The 21,414-nt window shown below is 37.3% G+C and overlaps 1 protein-coding gene across 2 annotated transcripts in view; it reads right to left on the bottom strand.

Annotated features, from left to right (window-relative positions):
- The window catches only part of LGR4 (leucine rich repeat containing G protein-coupled receptor 4), a 53,679-nt gene that overhangs the window by 22,667 nt on the left and 9,598 nt on the right, over positions 1 to 21,414 (bottom strand). The window contains exons 2-4 of one of the 2 annotated variants that reach the window (XM_017726379.1): positions 18,045 to 18,116; positions 3,986 to 4,057; positions 2,432 to 2,503 (exon numbers count right to left, since the gene is read on the bottom strand). In XM_017726379.1, coding sequence (XP_017581868.1) covers positions 2,432 to 2,503; positions 3,986 to 4,057; positions 18,045 to 18,106 — 206 coding nt within the window. In that variant the 5' untranslated portion in view covers positions 18,107 to 18,116. The remainder of the gene's footprint in view (positions 1 to 2,431; positions 2,504 to 3,985; positions 4,058 to 18,044; positions 18,117 to 21,414) is intronic. The other variant, XM_017726380.1, reaches the window with a different exon arrangement.

Here is a 21,414-nt window from a genome sequence, read left to right as displayed (position 1 = left end):
TTGAAGTCACAGAAATGCATTCTGGTGCAGTAAAGAAACTGCACAGAAAAAATGCTTCACATTTCTCACTACACTTGTCTCAAAACCCAATTTATTCTCAAATTCCTGCCCATTCTAACAAATTACAGTGGTCTTGCAATGCAGACAGATATCATTCTCAGGAACAGAGAGGGAAAACCAAAGGCTGATTCACATCAGTGGATGGAAAAAAAAAAGCCCATGATAAAATCTTCCTGAGCTTCAGATTAGCTCAGGTGGTTAAATAACACCAAGGTCATTAGTTCAATCAAGTGTGGACCATTCACTCAAGACTTGGATTCAATGATCCTTTCAACTCAGAATTGTCTGTGATTCTGATACCAGTGACTTCCAGACTGGATTTGCCCACCATATTTCCAACAATTATCTGGAAATCATGGCTGGGTTTTCCACAGAAAAAGAAGTAACAAGCAGGTTGCTACTACTTACTAACCTAATTTCCTCCTTTTTCACCATCCTAAACTTGATACAGTTTATCATTTGCTCTTGAACAACGAAGCTCCTAGAAAGGGAAATCTCACCATGTTTTAAATTGTTAGAATTATATTTTAATTGTAAGGATGTTTTAGTCAAGCGGTTTTAATTATTACATTATACAATCTAACATAATCATCCTACTATTTTTTTCAAAACTAAAATGTTTGCTTTTTTAAAAATGGCTCTAACATAGTCGTCTTTCCAAAAATATAAAAAAAAAAATATGAATTAAGGGAAATCTCACCATGTTTTAAATTGTTAGAATTATATTTTAATTGTAAGGATGTTTTAGTCAAGCGGTTTTAATTATTACATTATACAATCTAACATAATCATCCTACTATTTTTTTCAAAACTAAAATGTTTGCTTTTTTAAAAATGGCTCTAACATAGTCGTCTTTCCAAAAATATAAAAAAAAAAATATGAATTAAAAAAAACAAAAAAAAAAGACGGATGGTGGCTTAATTTATACATTCATTATTTTTCCCTTAAATTTTGTTCCTTCCCTTTTGCACGTAAAACTACCATCAAATTATCATCTCCAGCAACTGGAGAGTTACTATTTTAAAAAAAAAAAAAAAAAAAAGACGGATGGTGGCTTAATTTATACATTCATTATTTTTCCCTTAAATTTTGTTCCTTCCCTTTTGCACGTAAAACTACCATCAAATTATCATCTCCAGCAACTGGAGAGTTACTATTTTAAACTTTAATTAGAGAACAAACATTACTGTCAATATGTAGAGAAAAAAGAATGTTCACTGAAAATGAAATAGATGATTTGTAGACAAACATTTTTATTAAAGCAGTTTCTCTTTTTGGCATCAAAGAAATGCTGGAAGCCAGGAAGAAGTTTTTGGTTTGTTTCAAATAATTACTAAAGGTTTATTCATACCATGCAATTTGAAGGGCTTTTATTACAATGCATAGTATTTGCACCAAGACCAAGGTATTTTCTTTTCTACACTCACGCTAAAAAAAAGAGTGAAACATGGACTAAATTAAATTCACTGCTTACTGGAAAATCCAAGCAGCTATGAGAAGTAGGGCCAAGATCCAAGCTTAGGAAATGCAGAAAAGCACCTTTGCAAAAGCTATGCAGTAGTTTGCAAATCTATTCTGCAAAACTAATTTTTTTCCAAAAATCCATAATCTGATACAACACCGAAAGAAACAGGATCTTGGGCCAGAAACCTGAATTTTGGCACAGAGAGAATAGATAATTTATCCTCTCTCTCTCTCTGGAGGTAAGTGGGAAGGCAGAAAAATTGTGCAGCCCTTCCCACCTCCTCCTCCTCCTCACAGTGATAGACATCTACCACCTTGAGAGCTGTATTTATTACGGTCTGATTAAGATGCTTTATAAAACATAATAAGCCATGAGATAGTATAAACACATATGAAATACCTGGTGTGCAACTAGCAATAATGGCTGAGGTATTCATAACTGTGTGTGAGATTTCAACATCTTCCTGTAAAACCAGTACCATGCAGGTCTCAAGTAATACTTCTTCACAGAAACCCCTTTTCCTCCTCTGGATACAAAAGACTTAGGCATCGTTCATTTTTGCACAACATTTCAGAATTGCTTAAATACCTCAGGATGTGCAAAGAGGAATTACAGTTTAACTACACCACCACTGCATTCATACAGCAATCTAGTACCTGGTGTTTGAGTTTTGAAAGAGCTTGCATTTGGGTCACTCCAGCAAAGACAACAAATAAAATTCCTTATGAATTTTAATTGTGAAACTTTGTTTCAGTTGCAATTGCACTTTCAGAAACTCCAGGTACATTATTACACATATGTTATTGTACTTCATAACTCTATAGAATGAAGCAAAGGGGTACAGAGTGACTGAAAGTGGACCTTGGAGAACAATCCAAAATCAAAAGCAAAGTAAGGAAACTTACAAGGACTGCAAGCCACTTAATCCTCTGATGGCCTCATTAGGTACAGTCTTCAGCTGATTGTTCTGTAAGGTTCTGTAAAAATCCACTGTGTTAATAAAGTAGAATTTGACAATCATCTTTATCAGTGGTAGAGGTAACAGAAAAGCCCATAGTCCTGTTATGGTTTCCTAGATTTCTAGTGTATGTAAAAGCATGTAGAATTATCAAGACCAGATACCCAAAGGCAGCAATGAAACAAGAAAATGGTCTATTTCGGTTTCATTTACAACTCATTCCTTAACAGCATTAATTCACAGAGAACAAGCTCTGACACAGTATGCTGAGATTCTCTTGGGAACTTGATGAAGAGGTTAAACAATGTAACACTAGGACAAATTTGATACAAGAGATGATTTTTTCTGTTTTCTTGTGGAATTATCTTATACATGCTAGAAAACACACAAACCTCTAATTTTTCCTAAAATCACATCAATACACAGTGCATTAACAATCTAATTTACAAGGTGTGGTCACATCAAAAGCACCTTTGGGCCAAGCTGAATTAAGCTATACTGTTGTCAGTTTCTTCAAAATTCTCTTACAGGTCAATGTAGGTCATTGAGTTCTTTCATAAAGAGAATGTAAGTGACCTTATATGGTTTTGGTGCATACTAGGGTAAAAATTCAAGTAGACAAGAAAGTTAACTGTTAATTAAGACCCAAGTTTCAAATTTTTCCAAGAACTGCTGGAATTTCAGGCACCTCTGGTGCTGAGTATTGCAATGCATATGCCTTCAAGAGCTTTGACACTTTGCATTCAATTTACAAAATATCATATAAATAGTCCTGCAGATGGGCAGTTCCCTAATCTGCACCCTGTTTATAATGCCTGTGTTTTTCTCTTTAAAACCTCAAGGTCTGCTATTTTTTTAAAGTATGTCTTTAATTAACTACCTATTACCCTGCTAGCATTTGGAAATATTTACAACATCAGAAATGCTAGTTTTTGAAGAGAGGTTTTTATAACCCCAAACAACAAGGAAGCTTTTTTTATCCTTAGCTATGGAAAAATAATTGCCATAAAAATTCTTATCTCAGAAAGAAAAATAAAATATTTTTTTAATAGTAAGCCATTTTCACTTAGAGAAGCATCAAACTATAGCAACTTTTTCTATCACCAGAAGGGAATAATTCAGTGTATTAAATCTCTAAGCACTAGTACTACCTGATAACGTCAGGGCACCTGACAGAGTATGCTGGAAGGGGTGGAAAACAACAAAAGCTTACATGTCCTTTTTAGGATTTTTCCTCTGATTCTTCTGCTACAAGATACACTTCAGAAACAAGTAAGTGTTCTAATAAAATGCAATAATTATAGTTTAGTCAAGTTCATCACTGTCATCTTAACCATATCCAGCAGGTTTTGTAAGGAAAAAAAAAAGAAAATAAGTAAGAGAGCTATACTTTAGGAGGACAGAGGGCAAAAAAATTCCCTCCAGCCTACCAGTAAACAGTCTGGCTGTGCACTAAGAAAGCATACAACCAGCTATGAAGCTCTAAAACCCAATTACTTACAGAACTTTGAGTTCTTTCAAACCGGACAAGGCCTTTGGATGGATAAAACTAAGGTCATTGCCAGCCAGTCGCCTGGAAAAAAATTGCAATAATAATTTCAGTCACAAAATACAGTACTTCTACAACCACCTAACTAGGAAAATCACTCCTATATCGAATTTTGCAAGTAATTATGCATTTTGCATTCAATTATGCTACATTCACAATCTTCCAAGTTTGCAGTTATTTTACTTACTGTACATTTATAACAATGAGAATGCATTACTCAGCCTCTTCTGCAAATGTGCTAGAAAAAACATACCCTAGAATCATGAAGAACCTTCTCATGGTACTAGGTTTGAAAGTGCATTTACCAACACAATCCTCTGGCTTTCAGCATTGCTCCACTGAAACACATGCTCTGGTACCCACATATTTTTAACCTATACAGCAGTTTCTAAAGCAAGTATGAAGTTAAAATAAAAATAGCTAGATGCTACAGCAAAGCAGCAGAAGTCTCTATGGGAATCCCACATATGAAAACAATATTCACAAGCAAGTGGTATGTTCACTCAGTGCCGACAGTTGACAGGACACCTGCTGATATGACCAAGACATAATATTGGTAATACTTCATTTTTTTGGTCAGCTATTTGGAGGAACTTTTCAGGAAAGGAAATTCTTTTGGGGCAGAGAGAAATGGAACAGCCATACACACTCTCAAAATGTGGTTGGTTAAATTTGGACTGCTAGACATTAACAGAAAGTAAATTATGAAAATCACCATGATATTAAAAGTAATAAAGACAGGAGATGCTGCAGAATACAAAGCAGGAAAGCAGAAACAGCAGTCAAAACAGCTGCTTCCAAACAGCACATTCCCCTTTCCCCCACTCTTCTTTTTTTCTTTAACGTTTTACCTCTCCCCTGACCAGCAGATACTGTGCAGTCCAGCCTTGGTTGAGCTGCTAATAGCTGTATTTTATCAAGGGTAAAGACAATAATGCAAAACACCTGGTAATCCATAACTGACAAAAGATGCCGAAATTTTAGCCACAGTATTTGCTTTCAGACTTGGTTTCATATCCAAGCTAAGCAAAAGCAATGTTGGACAAGGTTGTGCAATGAAATCATCCATGGAAATACTATGTATAATCCAGTAAGTGGTAATAATTAAAAAACAATCAATGTGCTTTAACAAAGGTTACATAATATTGAAACCCACCTCTGCTGTTACAGGGCACTGTGAAGCAAGCCAGACACAGTAAAGGGAAAATATTATTTCAAAGAGGCAAACAAAGGAAATAACAAGAGCAACATCTAAAGTATCAGCTTGCCAGAACATAGCAATGTTATTACATTTTTATCTTCGTCTCTAACTACATTTAATGCTTACATAAATCTGCTTGCAACAGAATTAGTGACTTAATAAAACACTGCCTGATAGAGAGGATGCTAGTTACCTTTATTAAACCCATTTCTCAAATGCAGATGGCTATATTTATAAACCAAGGGAGGACAAGAACACTTTCATGAACAAGAAGATGACAGCAAAAGATACTACTTGTTCTTAGAAAACTGTGTTACTCTTGCTTGTTAAGGCAGACATTGGTTTTTAGTCCTGGTATGTTCACACACCCCCCAATTGCTATGGCTCTGACATCACTACAAGCACGCTTAAAAAAACTCCCATATCTGCTGACTGCTGAGAAAAGTTTGTCTGCATCATTTGTGTATAATCAAACAGCTCTGAAACTAGAAGAAAAATAAAAATAATCTGTGTAAGCTTATTCTTGAACTCTCCTGTCTACAAGCAACCTCAGAATTTCAGGGACATGATTTTTCAAATACTTTGAATTTTTAACATTAATGGAAGTTTCCAGATGGCAACTAAACATTCTCCTAAAATTCATTTTGTGGTCTGTAGCTGTCTAAATCAACTTTATTAACTTTATCTGGGGGGATGTGGAGGGATGTTTGCAATACTTCATGTCTTGCTTTGTAACAATTTCCTAAGAAGTTCACTGTAAACAGAAAGAAGTACTGATGAAACATGCTGAGTCTCTACAGCAGAGAGCCAGTAATCTGCAAAACTCGTTTATGTTAAAATGTGTTTGAAACAGCATAATACAAATCCTTAAATCAAACAAAATTTAACCAAGGTTGTAGCACCGAATCATTTTGCATACAAACACTACTATGATTACATATTACACAATTCAAGGAGTGGCAACCCTGGTAAATGTGTCAGGCAGCTCTGGCTGCAGCTCAGCCAAGGTTCCCAATTAATCTCGTGTGCGTGTGGCTTGTCAGGCATCTGCTCCCTCTCCCAAAGAGGCTGGAGATTACTTTAGCTTTAAAAAAGCTAAACTAAATACAGTTGCATAGTCTCCCCCAACCTGAATGTCACTAACAACAACCTAAAGAGCACTGGAAACAAATCACAGCTGAGCCAGAGCAAGACTTGTGTGACTTCAAATAGTAGGACTTTGCCTTCCTCTAGGCAACTCCTGCTTCTTCAGCCTTTTTGCAACCAACCAACAGAAAAAACCCAACCCTTGCAATCAATTACATTTCCATTTCTCCACCATCTGGCAGTGTTCCACGAAGTGCACAAAGGCTTTACTAATCAGTTTGCCAAATACATATTTATCATTCACATCCTAGCCTTGGGGAGCCGCTTGTGAGGAGGTTCCAACTGCAGCTCTCAAGCAGGCAAAGATCAGTATATCACACACTGCTCTCAACATGCTTCCCTCTGCAGCAGCATGCAGCAGCTGGAAGGATGGAAACGTTTCTCTTTACATAACCAGGTTCATTTTAAAGAGAGAATTGAAAAATTAATAGCATACAGTATAGCACACATACAGCATTATAAATTAAGATGTCATTGAAATCATCCAGTCAGGTTTTCCACACTACTTTCTTACAGCAAGTCTTAAAAATATTTATTACTAAATATTTTAAAAGCATCTGTTTCTCTCTCTCTCATGCACACGGTAAATGGGCTAAGGGAAATCACAGCTTTACCAAGGCCAAAATGATAGCACAACAGAAAGGACACAACTTTCATCTCCTTACAGCAAGAGCCACTATCCTGCTTGAGAGCAGCCCTGGAAATTTCGGCTCTATGGTGGGACAACTTCAAATTGCCACAAAGCAGCACCTGAGGCAGCCCTGTATTTACACTGTCAAGGGAGTACCCATCCCTCCCTTCATTCTGAGTGGAAATGATTACAGAGACCTGGTCAGAAAGTCCATCTGTTGCCAATGAGCCAAGGTACATCACCATTAATTAGAGCTCTTTCCAAAAGGCAGCAGGCTGCAAAAGAGATTCACCCACAAAGACAGTAAAAACTTAATTAAACAGACAATTGTAAAGTGTCCTGCCATGCTATAAGGCCACAGAAAAACTTTATTTGCTATCTCTTACTTCTCAAGGCACAGACACAGCAGCAGGCATCATCTGAAGTGGAATGAAAATGTGTATCACACTGATACACCATAAGTTTTTCTGCTAACTCAATCCTGACTCCCCTTGTTTGGAGACTCTGCCAAGGACTGCAGGTATCTGGAATAAGTGCATCTGAGTTAAACCTTGAAGGTTTCTGCAGTGGAGTCATGGCTGTAATGTATGGCTACAGTATGTACCTTTCTTCTAGGTGAGCAATCTTGTAATTGCTTAGCATTGAATGTTGTAGTCTCCTGTATTTACTTTAAAAATAAAAATTGAGTGTTTTAATGGTAGATTTGGACAAATTCAAATTACAGAATCAATTTCAGCACAGCAGGAAACACAGTAGGACACACAGAGAACAAAATACTTCTGCTAGCCTGTCATACAGACGTGAGCAATACCCTTTAATCATTATTTTAAGTGACACAGTAAATAATCTCCAGATGTGGAGGACACCTTAAGATTAGCCTTTCATGGTGTCTCATTCCCAGAGTACACAGCAAGCCTAGTTTCTTGCACTGAAACTGCAGCTAATACTGTTTTCTCTCTTTTGGGAAATTAAAACTTTTGCAATTATGCATCTGGCAACCCAGCTGCATGGTTGTTAACCGAGCCAAGTTAATCACTGGTGTCACTCCAAAAATCAGGGAGGGTGTCCCAAGGATACATTTTTGCCTGTAACAATTAAAACCATCACTCTCATTATGACAGGACGCAATAAAACTTCTTGGAAACCTCTCTCTTTGTCTTGCATCCCAGATGGTAGTTAACCTCAGGATACTTGAGCAAAGAGTTTCATCTCCTTCTCTCCATCTGAAGGTCTTGTGCTCATACAGAAAATGCTTTTGCTGTGGATTTTGGGTTGGTTTCTCTTTTCCTCTTGGTGGTATTCTGGGATGCTTCTAATGTTTTGTCTATCTTGTCTCTGATAAAAATATAATGGCTGCTTTCTTCACAGATAAAATTCAAATAGTGACACAGGCTGAAATCCTGATGTCATAATAAAACACCTGATTTATTATTTTTATTTCTACATTAGCTGCTTTGTCTTAAGACCCAAGACTCAAGTATTTCAAGGTTTAGTCAAGCCTGAACCTTCCATATCCATCACTGTCCCTCTGCCCAGCCAACAGTTTCTTATAGCTATCCAACTTTTACATACCTATTTTCATCCCACTGGAAAACATTCCACTACTTCTCCACCTGTAGTTTTGCAAACTCTACTTTTTGTGCTGTCTTACATTGAAGTATTCTACTATCTTTATATGCCTATCCCTAACTTCCACTTTTTCTGGGTTCTCTGTTTCCCAAATACAAACTTGAATTTTACTTTAAGTTCTCCCACAACAGAAGTAATCTTTGAAAATGCCTCAGAGATGACTTAATCCATGATGCCCAGCAAGTGTTTCCTCAAACCTAAAAAAGAGCTTCAGTTTCCATCTGTGCCAAGTGTTTCCTCAAACCTAAAAAAGAGCTTCAGTTTCCATCTGTGCCAAAATAGCAGTCACTTTGGAACAGAATTCTGTTTTTCTTAACAGATGATGCATATTTATGTGCTACAATTTATTAATCAAGGTTTGGAACTCTACAGGAGAGGTACAGTCATTTGCAGGAAAATACAGGGTTTCGCTACATCCCTTGTGCCAGGGTGGATGCCCTGCCTGGTCAGGGCACACGCCTCTGCAGACAGCTCCTACCCAAGATGGGCAACTGCAGAAAAGGAGGAGCTGGTAAATGAAAGCTGTGTATCCAGACTAAACTTGGCTTTGCTTTTCTATGAGTAGCAAACAGACCTTTTGGGATTTTTTTCAGCTGCAGCCTGCCGAACTGCTGGGAAGCCAATCTATTGCCTACAGGTTACTCCAAATTCCTCCACACCAATTTAACAAAACTAAATGGATACTTTAATCTGCTGCTGCTAATGGAAAATGCATTTGTCTCCTCCTTTTCTTGCAGTAGTTTCAGTATTATACATATAACCTCAACGATTATTTATAAAATTGTGAGTACGTACACCAAGACACATCATAACTGAAAATAGAGGACTGTAACTACAACCAACACTGAAACTGCACCAACTCCATTTCTTGTCATGAACTTTCCCTTTCCAGCATTTACAGCTTTCTCAAAGTTATACTGAACTTTAAGATAATTGCTTGTTTTCAAAATGCACTTTGGGTCTAAAAAGCTGAAATATCTAAGTAAACTAAACTGACTGATTAAAAAGTCTAAAGCGCATTCATAAGTTCTATAGTTAGATTATCAGTAAGAGAAACCAGCATCTACCACAGACAAAATACACTCTATGATAATGCTTTTTATGGACTGTCAAAGAACATTTTTTTTAACAGGAAAATAAATTACTACGGATTTTCAGGAAAGCAAGCATTCACAACCATGCAAAATATGCTCTATCCTTTCATTTTCAAGCAATATCTGTATTAGAGCAAGACCTCCTTTAAGTAGAACCCACAGGCTGCAAGACATGCACCGAAAGACATAATATAACATAAAACAATTCTTATACACTATGAGTTGTTGAAACAAGCAGCCTTTGTAATCTCAACTAGTATTCTGCAGCAAAAAAGCTCAGAAGTTTGGATAAATTTTTTAGCATGGACATATATGTCATAACCATAAGCAACAATATCATGGTGTCTTGGAATCTGGTTAAAACCTAGTCTACAGCAGAACTGCTGAGTTGTTGCAGAAAACAATTTTGATTCCTCTCACCTCCAAAGCAAAATGCAGAATATATTTTATAAAATACATTCTCTTCTCTCTACTTGCCTTTGCACATCTTGTATTATGTTTGTGGTAACTTTCCTTTGCTTTACCACAGGCCAGATAGACCTTTCCCTTGATAGCTATCTCAACACTCAGGTAATAATGCATTTTACTTACCTAGTTTGTACAGCAGAGACACAGAGATGAAAGCCACTGAGTTTGGTTTCGATCAACTGGGATGCAACAAATCAATTAACTACAGACTTGTGCTTTTAGCAGATAGTGCTATTAGGATGCTCAGAAGGTTTCCAAGATCATGAAATATGTTAATGGTCAGATAGGAGAGGTGAAAAAACTGCTGCTGATATAGTAAATCCTGTAGGTTGCTTTGGTCTGTTCATACAGCCTTGTCTCTTGTCCTGGCATTTATTGGCTATCCAGGCATGGGATCTTTGAATGACTGTGCATCTAGGAAGTGACACTGCAAAACGGGGAAGTGGATTAAGTCTACATATATTTGGCAATTAAACTTCTGTTACTGCTTTTCTAACCACTTCAGATACATACTGGGTAAATGCAAGACCCAGGTTCTGCAGACATCTTCACAGTGAATGACCTTAGAGAAATGGAGGTAATTTTCAGTATGATTCTTTGATTCAGTTTAGGTTGACCATTAACTTTCTTCCAGCTGAAATAAAAGCAAATATTTTAACAGAATAATCTAGAATTTTACTTTTATATAAGATGGGCAGGAAAAAGAACTTTACCAGAGTCTGGTTACTATTTCTATACCAGGACATCTGCCAAGGCAAATTAGGCAAGAGTACCTCTGTACTAACACAAAACTACAAAGTACAAATATCCAAGCAGAGGGGAGGAAAAGAAGTAAAAGAATGACATCACCATGTCTTCTTATGGTAACATACAGCATCATACTATGAAACTGTGATGACAGAATATACTCAATTACTTCATCAGAGGATAAGGCATTTATCTTTGGCATACAGGATTAATTTTTTCTCCTTTTTTGTCGGAAGGTTTTTGTAGAGCTCATGTGATGACTCTTGAGACTCCAGCCTCGAACTGGCTACCTGATCACTCACACACATACATCTTTTGTTCCATACTCCAATTTCTGAAACCGAAAGGAGGAGGAGGACTGCATGGTACAAGCACCATTTGGAGAACTGTACCTGGAGCTTCTCAAGCTACTGCTCAGCATCCAAAAGCTTCTTATCTGGTTTATACCTTCAGATAGCCCCAACCTGGCAACTGAGTCAGCATAATAAATAAGGCTTGTAAGACTGGTCTTGAAGTGTAACACTGCAAAGTTCAGCCTTCAGGCCATTTAGCTAAGCCAGCTTCTGTGTGTGTGCATATGAACAGAACACTGAAGCTCAAAAAAAATGACAGGTAAGGAAAAAGTTTTGTTGTTCTCTAGAGTACTCGCAGCAGAATAACCAGTTTTGGGGTCCTTATACACAACCATGCCAACTTTGGAAATTAACATGTAGAAACAGAAACTGGAAAGAAAGTAAGTTCCTCATCATCTAAAAAACAATGGAATTTACTCAACCTACTAGCATCTATCCCCACAAATAGGAAAAAACATGCAACTGTCAAGCACAGCAAGAACCTTCTAAGCTACAGAAATATTATTCTTGTATCAGCATGATTGAAACTCATCCAGAATCAAATTGATTTAGGACTCACAGAGATAAGAAAACACTAATTAAACACAGGTTGGCCAACATGTTTTTAAACATGATTTAGCATTTAATGCAGACCAAGTAAGTGATGTTTAAAAATATCTTAGCTGACTGTGGTTAATTCTGCTTGGGAGTCTTTGCCTAAAGGTTTGTCTTGACTAGAATTTGAAGGTGCAAGTTATGACATGCTGACACTTTCTAAAGCTCCGGTGCACACAAGGCAGCAAGCATTCCTAGTGTGAGCTGGCTGGTCAAGTTGTTAGGCTTTTAACTTGCTACCACACAAGAAACCTACACTTTGCATTTTTTCATTAAATCTTTACCTCTTGGAATTCAGGCTGGAGCAACTGAGGAAATCACCTCCTCCAGCTGTTCAAATACTTGGAGCTGGTAGATCGATGAAGGCCACTTGTTGGCTTCCAACCCAACGTCCATATGGCCATTTTTGAAAGACCAACAGCCAGTATCTACACTGGCTGCCTTTGTAAAAAAAGCAGCTGAAGAAAGATCTCTGCCTGTTCCTCAGACTCTGCCGGTGGGGCTGAATGGACAGAGACAGGGCAGTAATGTCTCCAGTTGCGCCAGCCTGTTTTACAAGAGGATGTTTAACCACAGTTTTAGTTATCACATGTGAGCTAACACAAGGCACCAGGACAACATGAAGATTCATCCTTACCTTCTCTACTCAAAACAAGTCCTTCAGCTCCAGCTTCTAACTATAAACCTTGGGACTTCTCACATATATGAAAGAGAAAAGAATTGCACCATCTCATCAACATTTGCACACCACCTTGAAAATACTGCTTTTTAAAAGGCAACTTTTAAAAGGCACTGAAGGACAAGGCAAGTCTTTCCATTAAGTGTTCTACAGCCAGGTGAGGAAAGACACAGTATCCTAAACTAACAGCCCAACCTTGGCATAACTCCAAGATGTCTTATTCATAAAACTCAAGTAATAAAAAAGACATGATATTCTCCCTCCCTGCCCAAGGATAATACAACTTGGTGCTGATGGAGAAATTAGAACGAAGGGTACCATCTAAATTACACACTGAAACAGATACTATAAAAACAAGCAGCTGTGGCATTTCAGCCAGGTGGTCATCTTCAGCTGCAGTCAAGAGGAAAAATAACTAGACATTTCCCTTGCAGATACTTCCTGATTACAACCTTATGGCAAAAACCCACCTCATTTTCACTGCTAGTATACATTTTAACTATTCCTTATGTTCCTAAAATATACTTTATCAATTAAAAGCCATGATCAGAGACTGTGGCTGGGGAGGGAAGATGAGGAAACATTTAAGCAAGACCTCTTAAGACTTGTAATCAACATGGATATAATTAAATAGTCAAGCAAATACTCAGTTGCACTATTTCTTTTCTTGCAAAAATTAGTTGCATGTGTGTGGTCTCTTGTTCACTGTTTATTCATCTCTCAAAGAACAGATTAGCACTGTGTTTCAGAAAAGAGAAAACTCTTATTGATCTAAGTCTTCCTTTTATTACTTTATTTCCCCAACCATTTTCAACCAGCCATTAAATAAAATCCGTAAGAAAGTTTTGCCCTTGCCTGATAAAAAAAATCTGAAGGTAGTGTCACAGGAGAGAAACTATTTCATATCATGTATGAGCAAAAAACAAAAACACAACAGATCTTGGTATCAGTACACATCTAGAAATTAATCAAGCACTCGTGTCTGTTGGTGCTTTCAGGAAGGATTTTTTTCCTTGCAGTATTACTGGGTGTGATATAGTTTTTATACCCACCAGTTGAACAGTAGAGAGCACCCTCCCTAGCCGTTGTTGGAGAAGCTCAGGGCCCCACCCCAAGGCTGACTGGTTGGGAAATTACCTGTGCTCCCCTTTGGACAATCACATCCTTCTGTCACAAGTAACCTACAGACAGACATGGAAGAGATTGCAGTCCTCTGCTTCTCACATGGACCAGCAGCCAGACAGCTAAAAGCTTATAATCTAAATCTTGCCCATGAGTGCAGGGCAAAGAAGCTGACAACATTCTAAAGGGTTGAATGGAAATCAAAACAAGCTTAAAAGGTCATTAAGTCAAAAATACTTCTGCTTTATTGGAGTAGTTCAAGTTTCTGAAGACAGACTGAAAAACTGGCCAAGAATAAAAATAATTTTGATTTTGCCTTCCTCTATAAGAGGCTGCCTTTTTAATTAATCTAGCAGATCATTCACAAATAGAGTATAAAATTCTTCAAACTACTGTAGATAACTCTGAATATTAGAAGGGACTGCCACCTTTTAAAAGGCCATCAAAACATAACACAACCTGGATATTCTAGTTAAAAATTCACACTGGAAAATTATTTCTACTTTCTAAAAACACTGCATTATCTAGTTATATTTTCCTCTTCTAGCTTTCTATAAATACTTTGAGGTGTGGTTAGAAAACCATGGCCAAGTTCTTCAAGAATTTTTAGTTTCCATATCATGTTCAGGGCTGCAGCATATTTATGTTAGCATTTTCTGAAGAATACACATCATTAACTGCTAAGGCAAAACCCTTGGTGGTCTGCTTCTCCCTGACTCTGACCATTGCCATTTCAGTAGTTTGCAAATTACTTCCAGATGGGTATCAGTTACACAGACATGGAGAATTTTTACAACATTTATAAATAGTGCTAGAATCCTGCAGACATATGTTAAGTGTGCTATGTAGTGACATGCACGACAAGGCTGTGAATGAGGGTACATGGAGCACTCAACCCAATGGGCAGATTCTGCCCACGGACAAGTTAAAATCCCTTTGCTAGTACCTGTAAATAATAGTCCAATAGGACACTATCTCAAAGTTACAAAATCCCAGATTATTCCTGCAAATTTGATACTTTGCTGGGGAGTCAGCTGCCTAAACGTGGCCATTTAGTGCCACTTCAGATGTTCTCCTTCACCTGCCATCAAGTGCCATTCACAGCAGCCATTGGTTTCCCATCTGTGTCAGACCTGTCAGTCTGGTGTGGGTGTCTCGGATAACGCAGAACATCTAAAAACAGCCTGGGATGCATATTTGAAGCACCCGATTTGCTTCCTCTTGGTGACGCAGAACTCACTTTTGAATCAAACAGACAGCTGTTCCAAGTCTGGCACTCTGCTTCTTTCACTAGTGTTCATTTTAGGATTCGGAAAATGATCCTCTGAAGTCTCTCCAGACTACCAAATAACTAATTTCATTGAAGAAATGACAACCCACATTTTAAGTGGCTCCTACTGCAGTGTTTAATCTCAGCCTCTACATACAACTCAGTTGCCAAAATAATACATTCTAATTGCCTCCCATTTCCATTCAATTAAATTCTATGACACTATTTTGCAACATTAATTAGCAAACTCTGCCAAGGGCTAATCGAACACAGCATTTGACAATGGCAGGGCTAAGGCATGGTATGAAGGTAAAGGTGTCTGGGGCTGTCTCCTTGATGGAGACCTCCTAGAGTCCACACTGGTGTGGGTACTGCATTCCCATTAGTTTGTGGGATTTTCATTTGCTTTAAACACAATTCTTGGGAGAACTTCTCAATGAAAAGTCACTTCTAGCACAGATTCCAACACCACTTTAAGTCTTTTCTTTAATTTATTTTTCTTTGGCATGGAGACTAACTCCCAGGTTTGCGTGCTGAAAAAGCAACTTTGCTAGTGCCCGGCAGTCAGAATTTGGATCTGTTCAACTATAAATAAAAGCCAGGAAGAAACTCTGACAATCATAGAATGGAAAAATTGTGGTTGTACAGTAGGAAGTACGAGAGTTCAGTTGTACCTGTTCATAACCAGGAAAAATAAAGAATGAAATATTTTTGTACCCTATCCCATAGAGAAAAAGGAACAGGGAGAACAAAGCAGAAATGTGTCATATCTGGTGCTGGTCATTTCTCTTAAGGAGGAAAGCTGCTTTTGTTTGAAACTGCTTTATTATATTCCCATTTAAGAACCACTTGAACTGAAACAAGAGAATCTGTAGTTGACTGGTGGTTTGGGGTTTTTTTCCCCCAGAAGCTGCTTTAACCCATCAGGTAAGCATGCTAAGAATGATTTAAAGTTTCTTGGTGTTCACACATAATTCTGAGCTTAATGCTAGCCCATTTTTTTTTTCAAACTGAAAACCTGGAATTTAGAGGGACAATGTAGCAAATGGCTCTTATGCAATAGGCACAACAGATGATAGCTGAAGGCTCTGCCTTTCCTCTTTACCTCCTGACACACCTCAAGGTTTATGAAGTTACACAATATGCACACCCATCAGTTAGGTTTTATTGCTTAATTACTTATTGGGGAAAAAAAAAATGAAGTCTCCCACAGTCATCTACATTGGAAAACCAGAATTGTTTGAGTTTTTCAACTTCTGGTGTGAAATATGCCTATGAAGAATTAAAATTAAAAAATGGGGTTACAAATCTAGTATAACAAATCATACAGACATACAGAAGCACATATGATAAAGCATATATGGAATATTGGCTAGTATATATTCTGGAGCCAACCAAGCCTTCCTAAGCCTCTTTTTCCCAAGTGACTACTCATGCCATAGAGCCTTTATTAAATTCTGTCAATTACACAAATGCACCATCTGAAAACCTATTTTTCTTCATACAGCATTCTTGACTATATCGCAGATTTAAGCAATACCTAAAATCAGAGGGAATAAACTAGAACCTGTTAAACATTAAATAAGATATCACACACAATTTATCTGACATAAATAAACTCAACTGCACTTCACAATTGTACTGACCTGAGTCAAAACTATTTAAGAACCAGGTAAAATGGAGTTATTTAAGTGCATTAGTAATGGTAGCTGCTACATTACCAGGATATAAGAGAGATCAAAATTCTAAGGGGAGGTGGAACACATTAAAGCAACCAGTGTGGCTGAGATGCAAAGAAGCAGCTTTCAGGAACCCAAGTCTTTCTTCAGAAGCAAGTAATCCATCTCTTATCAATCTCTCAGTATCTCTGTTTCAGTGAGGTGTGGCGGCTCTACTGGTTATAGTAGATAACCAGAGTCAAAGGGTTCGAGGCTTTATCTGCAGTTTTGCTATAGGGTTCATTTATCCTTTTGCCCTCTACAAATGGTTTCCATTCTTTGCTTGTTTCCTCATTGGTAAAGTCAGAAGAACACTTCCCTACCTTGTAAGGGTGGTCTCTTCAGGGAAACGAGCTGTTCTTTCCCTTAGGTGATTTATTGAAAAACCTCTCACCGCAGCATTCATAGTCCTAGTCTTGCCAAAGTCACAAATAGAGACAGCCTTAATTTGTACTTTAAATGCTCTTTAATATAAGAAATCCTACTTTGTCACTGAAAATATAAGAGAAGCAAAGCAAATTGCAGGAGTTTTGTCTTATCTATTGCTTAGTACTGGAAGTTCTCAAAGCTCTCTTGCAAAGGTTGAACCATTACCCTCACCCTCTCTTCACAGATAAGGAAACTGTAAGGCACACAGAAAGCACTTGTCACAAAGCCGTACTTAATAAAGTAGTAAGTGAAAGTCAAACCTGCCTCCCTGTTTACTGACTCCAAAACCCAACTTAATGAAGGACTATGCTGTGAAAGCATGCTTCGGCTTTGCAAAGGCGTCTTAGTTAAGACTTCAACAAAATACTGAGCACGTGAGCTTGAGGATTCAGAAATCCAAGTATCAGTTAAGTAAAACACAAAAAAAGAAAGCTAAAATGAGAGTAGGACAAAAGGGAGGTGGGAAGTAGGAAAAAAAAAATTCTGCCAGAGAAATTAAGAAAAAGAAGCCCTGTACCACAGAATTTTGATATAGGTCAGGATGGGCTTGTGAGCATTGCATCTGTAGCCTACAAGGACAATGGGAGCCAGCTGCTCAGTAAATGAAGCAACATCTATTTTATGGAACTTATGCAACAGCTATACTGTAGTTCCTTCAGAAACGATGGTAATTACACAACTCTTGTGTTATCTTTGGATAACACTGTAATTAGTATGTGTCATCACCCTAGCCATGATTAAAATAATTACCACAAAAAGTCCCTTGTAAGTAGCATTTACTGTCCTGGTTTCCAAACATGTACAAGATAATATTTTTAAAGTATAATTGCTTTTTCTGTTCGCAGCTCAACACTGTTTCTCCAACCACCTTCCACTTTATACAGCCATATGATGTTGTAGCAAAACTTTTAACATGTGTAAAATACTTACAGCTCTTCCAAGTAGGCAAAGTTCTTGAAGGCATCTTCTGGTAGTCTTGTGATGTTATTCATGCTGATATCTCTGGAAAAGAACAAATACAGATTTATCAATAACCAGCAAAGGATTTTTACACTCTACGAAAAGCATAAGAAAAAGAAAGGTTCATCATATAGTATGGTAACAGAAAAAAACCTATTCTAGTATCACACAGTAATATCTCTTTCTAGAAATTTGCATGCCAAACTTTCAAATCAGTGTAATTTGAGAATCCAGTTGCAGCAAAGACCTATAAAATGGGAAGTTGACAAAATAAAGTTTTCCAACACCTTTAAACAAAAAATAATTACTGTGAAACTACAGGGAAGGCATACATGGAAGATGCTCTACAGTACTGTTATCCCCAGTACTAATTTTTACCAACTTACATACAGTTTTAACTCAGATGATTAAGGCTCTAAAACCACAACATACAAAAAAAAAGTTAAAAAAAAAAACCCATTGTGACCACCCACCAAGCAAATTTTCATCCCACAGTGTCTTTAAAAAAAAGGAATACATGCATTAGGACTTAATAAATAGCTTCTGGCAAATAAGGCTTCTGGAACAACTGGCAAGAATAACAGAAACATGTCCTAGCTCTACCACAGTCTTGTTTTGTTTTTCTTATACAAAACCTATGAAAGTCCTCAAGGTAATAGTTTTAAGCAGATTTCATTCTCAGTCCATGAGCAGAGAGAAGCTGGCAGCAAGTGCTTACATGATTGGTATGTGGACCTGCTCAGCTTTTTTCTTTACAAAGCAGCAGTAAGTGGCAAACTTGGTGCCATCACCTCAGTTCACACCTACACAAAGATCACAGATAATCCAGTCCTAAAGCAAGTTATTACTCAAAGTGAGTAAAAGCAGCATGAAAACAATTTGGTTTGATAATTAATCTAACTGCGTAACAATTCATGGCATAATCCAAGTTCTTACTTTCCACTTGGTTACTGGTTTGGGTTTTTTCAGTATGTAGTTAATGAGCAATTCAGTAACACTTGTTAGTAGAGCCTTCCCTGCTTGCTGTCTTCCACATGTTGTTCTCTAGAGTCTATCTGCCACCTCCCTACATAATTCAGATAGAAAGCAAACCAGGCAAAACTACTTTTATCTCACTAATAGCCAATAAGTACCACTGAAGCTCCTCCATGACATTAACAAGTAACTGGCAACTGATCTGCTGCAACACCTGTGCAGCAGAGACCCTCAGGCATTGCCAATGTGAAAACTGTGCTCTTACACTAAATCTAGAGGCAACCATTCCTCTAACCTAAATGTTTATTAAATAGTAGTCCAAAAACTTCATTTCTCATTTCCCAGTGTAAACTAAGAAAGTTACTCCTCAGCAGCTGCTAACAGTATACTAACCTAACTCAAGAGCAGTGAGATCAAAATAAGGTTCAGCTCATACAAAACAAACCCAACTGTGATAAGAGCCCAAAATAAACCACTATGGTACAAAAGACTTCTTCACTAAGCTCCAGAAGGAGCTGAACTCAAGATGCTTTATCCCTGGACTCTACAGCCTGCATGCTTTAAGCAGTGCTTTGTGCCTTGGCAGCAGCCTGGTAACAGTGCAATGCTGTGGCTGCTGTGGAGGATGTTTTTCTTCTTGCGCAGGAAAGTAAATGAATGTATCTGGTACATGAACTGCCATTTGTCTGCTCCATGGGAGACTGCAACTTCTGTTCTCGCACATTTTTCAAATTGTCATAAATACACACATTTCACACATCCAGGCTTGTCCTCTCCTTTCCAGAGGACTGCAAATCCACTTCTAGTATCAACTAGGAAGCATTTATGAAAAGGGCAGAAGAGTAAGAAGGGAGTGGAGATCCTAATCTTAAACAGTAACCCACTCAAGAAAATCACAACTCTCAAAAAACCGTCCAGGTGATATAAAACCTTACTGTCATATGCACCATAATAAATGGTGGTACTAAAAATAAGTCAACAGTACATATCATCAGAAAGCTTATGCATCACTTTGGCAAAGATTTTGGCTGCACCCACATTTGTTGTACTACATGGTAGCTCTTTTTGACAGCTGAGGTAAGGAAACCACATCCACCTGAAAGCAATGGTCTTGAAATTTCCAGAGTGATAAACGCTCAATTTCAGAAGTGTCCTATGCAATCCTAAACAAAGTCAATGGAAACCATGCAGACACACAGAATGGCTGACATCCAAATTCAAAGCAATTCTGGCTTTCTCTGGGATCTGAAATTAGCTAAAAATGTTTTTTCTGTGTAGCTCCAAGTGTTAGGCTCTACAATTTTAATTTAGAAAGTAGATTATTTGGATGTAAGCATAAAACAGATCACCCTATAATGAGGACTGAGAACCATCATCAATATTCTCAAGTTCTACTGAAATTTATTTTCAGTGAAGCTGAATTTATAACAAAACCAGACACAAATATAAACTGCAATTGTCTTTATCATGTCAATCTTCAGGGACTGCTTACCATGATGCCTTGCTAAAAAGCTGAAATATTTATGAAGTTTCTGTATTTGCCTTCATTACATGTGATAGTAACTCTTACTAAATAAATAAGCCAATCTTTATGGCACTGATTTGCAAACTTTGGGGAACATCAAAACACCAACTTTGAAAGTTTCTTAATTATCATCATACAAGTCTTAAAACAATTCTTGTTTAATGAAGAACATTATGTAAAAGCAGTTTTGCCTATATGTAGATATCAAAAAATATTTTCTCTTTTCATTTTACTCTACAGAATCTCCTCAAAGAATGAGTTCATAGGCACTACACGCTGGTAATAAAATATTAAGTAGTTCATGAGTAAGAATCTACAAACAATATTAGGAACATCCATGACACTAAAATTAGATGACTTAATAACTAGTCTCTATTAAGTTTACCTAGTTAATTTGGTAAGATACTCTTAATAACACATAATTAATAGAAGAATTGCAATAGAAATGGCAGAGCACAATATACTATGACAAAATAATGACAAATAATCCCCCAAACCACAGTCCAAAACAAAAATAGCCCTTGCTAAGTTTCTACTGTTTGTATTTTATAAATAGTCATTTTACTACTCCTAAACTTAAAAAAAAAAAAGAGATCAGTCTATGCAGTATCAAGAAGGCTGTCTATTTAATAAAGATAAATATTAGTATGACCCTTGACACGTCAAAAAATCTCCATGAGGAACTGTCATACACCACCTGTTTCTCTACTAAAAAGCCCTCAGGTCTATAAGCCCAGAACTCATTTAGGGTGCTAATATATTAAAAAGGTTCTAAGAATGAACAAAAGAATATTAATAGTACTTTCCCAGCCTCTAGTAGTGTTCATGGGAAGGATGCTA

Source organism: Corvus brachyrhynchos, unplaced genomic scaffold, assembly GCF_000691975.1.
Source record: "Corvus brachyrhynchos isolate BGI_N302 unplaced genomic scaffold, ASM69197v1 scaffold281, whole genome shotgun sequence".
NCBI lineage: Eukaryota > Metazoa > Chordata > Aves > Passeriformes > Corvidae > Corvus > Corvus brachyrhynchos.
Note: the sequence above shows the minus strand (reverse complement) of the source record. Positions and strands in the feature narration are given on the sequence as shown.